Here is a 2,223-nt window from a genome sequence, read left to right on the forward strand (position 1 = left end):
CAAGAGGGACACAATCAAGTTGCTACAGAGTCTAGCCAGCGTGTGAAATGTGGTAGAACAATAGGTTCCAAAGATAAGAACCCTCGGAAAATAAAGAAAGGTGCAACCGAGGTTCATAAGACACCAGACATGGCCGCGGCCGATCAAGCCCGTGATGTGGCCGCGACCACCCCGGCTTTAGACATGGCCGGACCTGACGCCACTAAAATGCCCGGCCCTGATGTTCCAAACAATGATTCTTGGGACGCCAAGATTCATGGTACTGATGGTGCAGATAATAATGAGATCTCAATGAACTATGTCTTGTCTGGGAAACAGTGGAACAGAAAACATGTCGAAATGGATGATTTATTTGCTTATGAAGTAGCACTTGAACTTATGGAAAATGAGGATTAAGAACCCGCGTCTATATATGCATGCATGCAAAGATCAGATTGGTTTAAGTGGAAAGAAGCCATAAACGTGGAGTTAGAATCACTGAGAAAGAGAGGTGTGTTTGGTCCAATAATCCAAACACCTCATGATATTAAACCAGTGGGATACAAATGGGTCTTTGTGAGAAAGAGAAATGAGAAAGGATAAGTCGTGAGGTATAAAGCCCGACTTGTTGCACAAGGATTCTCACAGAGACCTGGAATAGATTATGAGGAGAAATACTCCCCTGTGGTGGATGCTACGACCTTCAGATTTTTGATAAGTCTGGCCGTGTGAGAGGGTCTGAATTTACGGTTAATGGATGTTGTAACCGCATACCTTTATGGTCCACTGGATAATGACATTTATATGAAAGTTCCAGAGGGTATTGAATTGAAAAACAAAGAGAGTTCTCGAGACCAACATTGTATTAAGTTGGAAAAATCTCTTTATGGACTGAAACAATCCGGACGGATGTGGTACAATAGACTCAGTGAGTACCTAGTAAAAGAGGGATATAGAAATGACCCTATCAGTCCATGTATTTTCATTAAGAAATTCAAAAATCAAGGGTTCGTGATCATAGCTGTGTATGTTGATGATCTGAACATCCTTGGAACCTCTGGTGAGACTTCCCAAACCGTTGAATACCTTAAGAAAGAATTTGAGATGAAAGATATCGGGAAAAAAAAATTATGTTTAGGATTACAGCTTGAGTACATAAGTGATGGTATTCTTGTGCATCAAATGACATATACTGAAAAGGTACTCAAGAGGTTTAACATGGCCGATTGCCATCCTCTGACCAGTCCCATGGTCGTGAGAACACTCAGCATGGACACTAACCCATTCCGTCCCAATATGGACGATGAGGATGTCCTAGGTCCTGAAATTTCATATCTCAGTGCCATAGGAGCTTTGATGTATTTGACAACTCATACACGGCCTGATATAGCCTTTGCCGTGAATCTCCTGTCGAGGTTCAGCTCCTGTCCGACCCTTAGGCACTGGAACGGGATCAAACATGTTCTTCGTTACCTACAAGGAACGAAAGACTTGGGTCTGTTTTATACTAACCATAATAAGGATGGTTTAGTTGGCTTTGCTGATGCTGGATATCTATCAGATCCACATCAAGCTCGATCACAAACAGGATATGTTTTTACACATGGAGGTACGGCCGTATCATGGCGTTCCATGAAACAAACCATCGCGGCCACATCATCCAATCATTCGGAAATACTAGCCATTCATGAGGCCAGCCGCGAGGTTGTTTGGTTGAGATAGATGATCCAACATATCCGATCAGATTGTGGGATACTCGAGTGCAAAGAGCCGACCATTATCTTCGAGGACAATGCGGCTTGCATTGCTCAGCTAAAAGATGGTTATATCAAAGGGGATAGGACAAAACATATTTTGCCTAAGTTCTTCTTTACCCACGATTTGCAAAAGAACGGAGAGGTCAAAGTGATCCAAGTACGGTCTAGTGATAACTCGGCCGATTTATTCACTAAGGCACTTCTGACCTGTACATTCAGGAAGCTCACGCATCAGATTGGGATGCGTAGGTTGAAAGACCTCCACTGAGGTTCTCATCAGGGGGAGTAGTACGTGTTGTACTCTTTTTCCTTCATCATGTTTTTGTCCCACTGGGTTTTTTCATGATAAGGTTTTAATGAGGCAACATTAAGCGTATTACAATCCCTGTATGGTTATGGCATCCAAGGGGGAGTGTTATAAATCAATTGATGGATGTCCATAACCGGCCCGGTCCATAAACCGGCCCATCCGCAGGAGGGAGAGAGA

The 2,223-nt window shown here is 43.2% G+C and overlaps 1 protein-coding gene across 1 annotated transcript; it reads left to right on the top strand.

Moving 5' to 3' along the window:
• Nucleotides 1-1,197: 1,197 nt before the first annotated feature.
• Nucleotides 1,198-2,004, top strand: LOC125583019. The gene is made up of 2 exons (XM_048749547.1): nucleotides 1,198-1,405; nucleotides 1,724-2,004. The coding sequence occupies exons 1-2, from the start codon at nucleotides 1,198-1,200 to the stop codon at nucleotides 2,002-2,004; spliced, it is 489 nt and encodes a 162-aa protein (XP_048605504.1).
• The last annotated feature ends 219 nt before the right edge of the window (nucleotides 2,005-2,223 follow it).

Source organism: Brassica napus, chromosome C3 (genome assembly GCF_020379485.1).
Source record: "Brassica napus cultivar Da-Ae chromosome C3, Da-Ae, whole genome shotgun sequence".
NCBI lineage: Eukaryota > Viridiplantae > Streptophyta > Magnoliopsida > Brassicales > Brassicaceae > Brassica > Brassica napus.

Coding starts and splice junctions, on each gene's coding strand:
- LOC125583019 (XM_048749547.1), top strand. CDS start 1,198: ATGGCCGATTGCCATCCTCTGACCAGTCCCATGGTCGTGAGAACACTC. Junction 1,406..1,723: donor CCTGTCGAGGTTCAGCTCCT/GTCCGACCCTTA, acceptor ATATCCGATCAG/ATTGTGGGATACTCGAGTGC.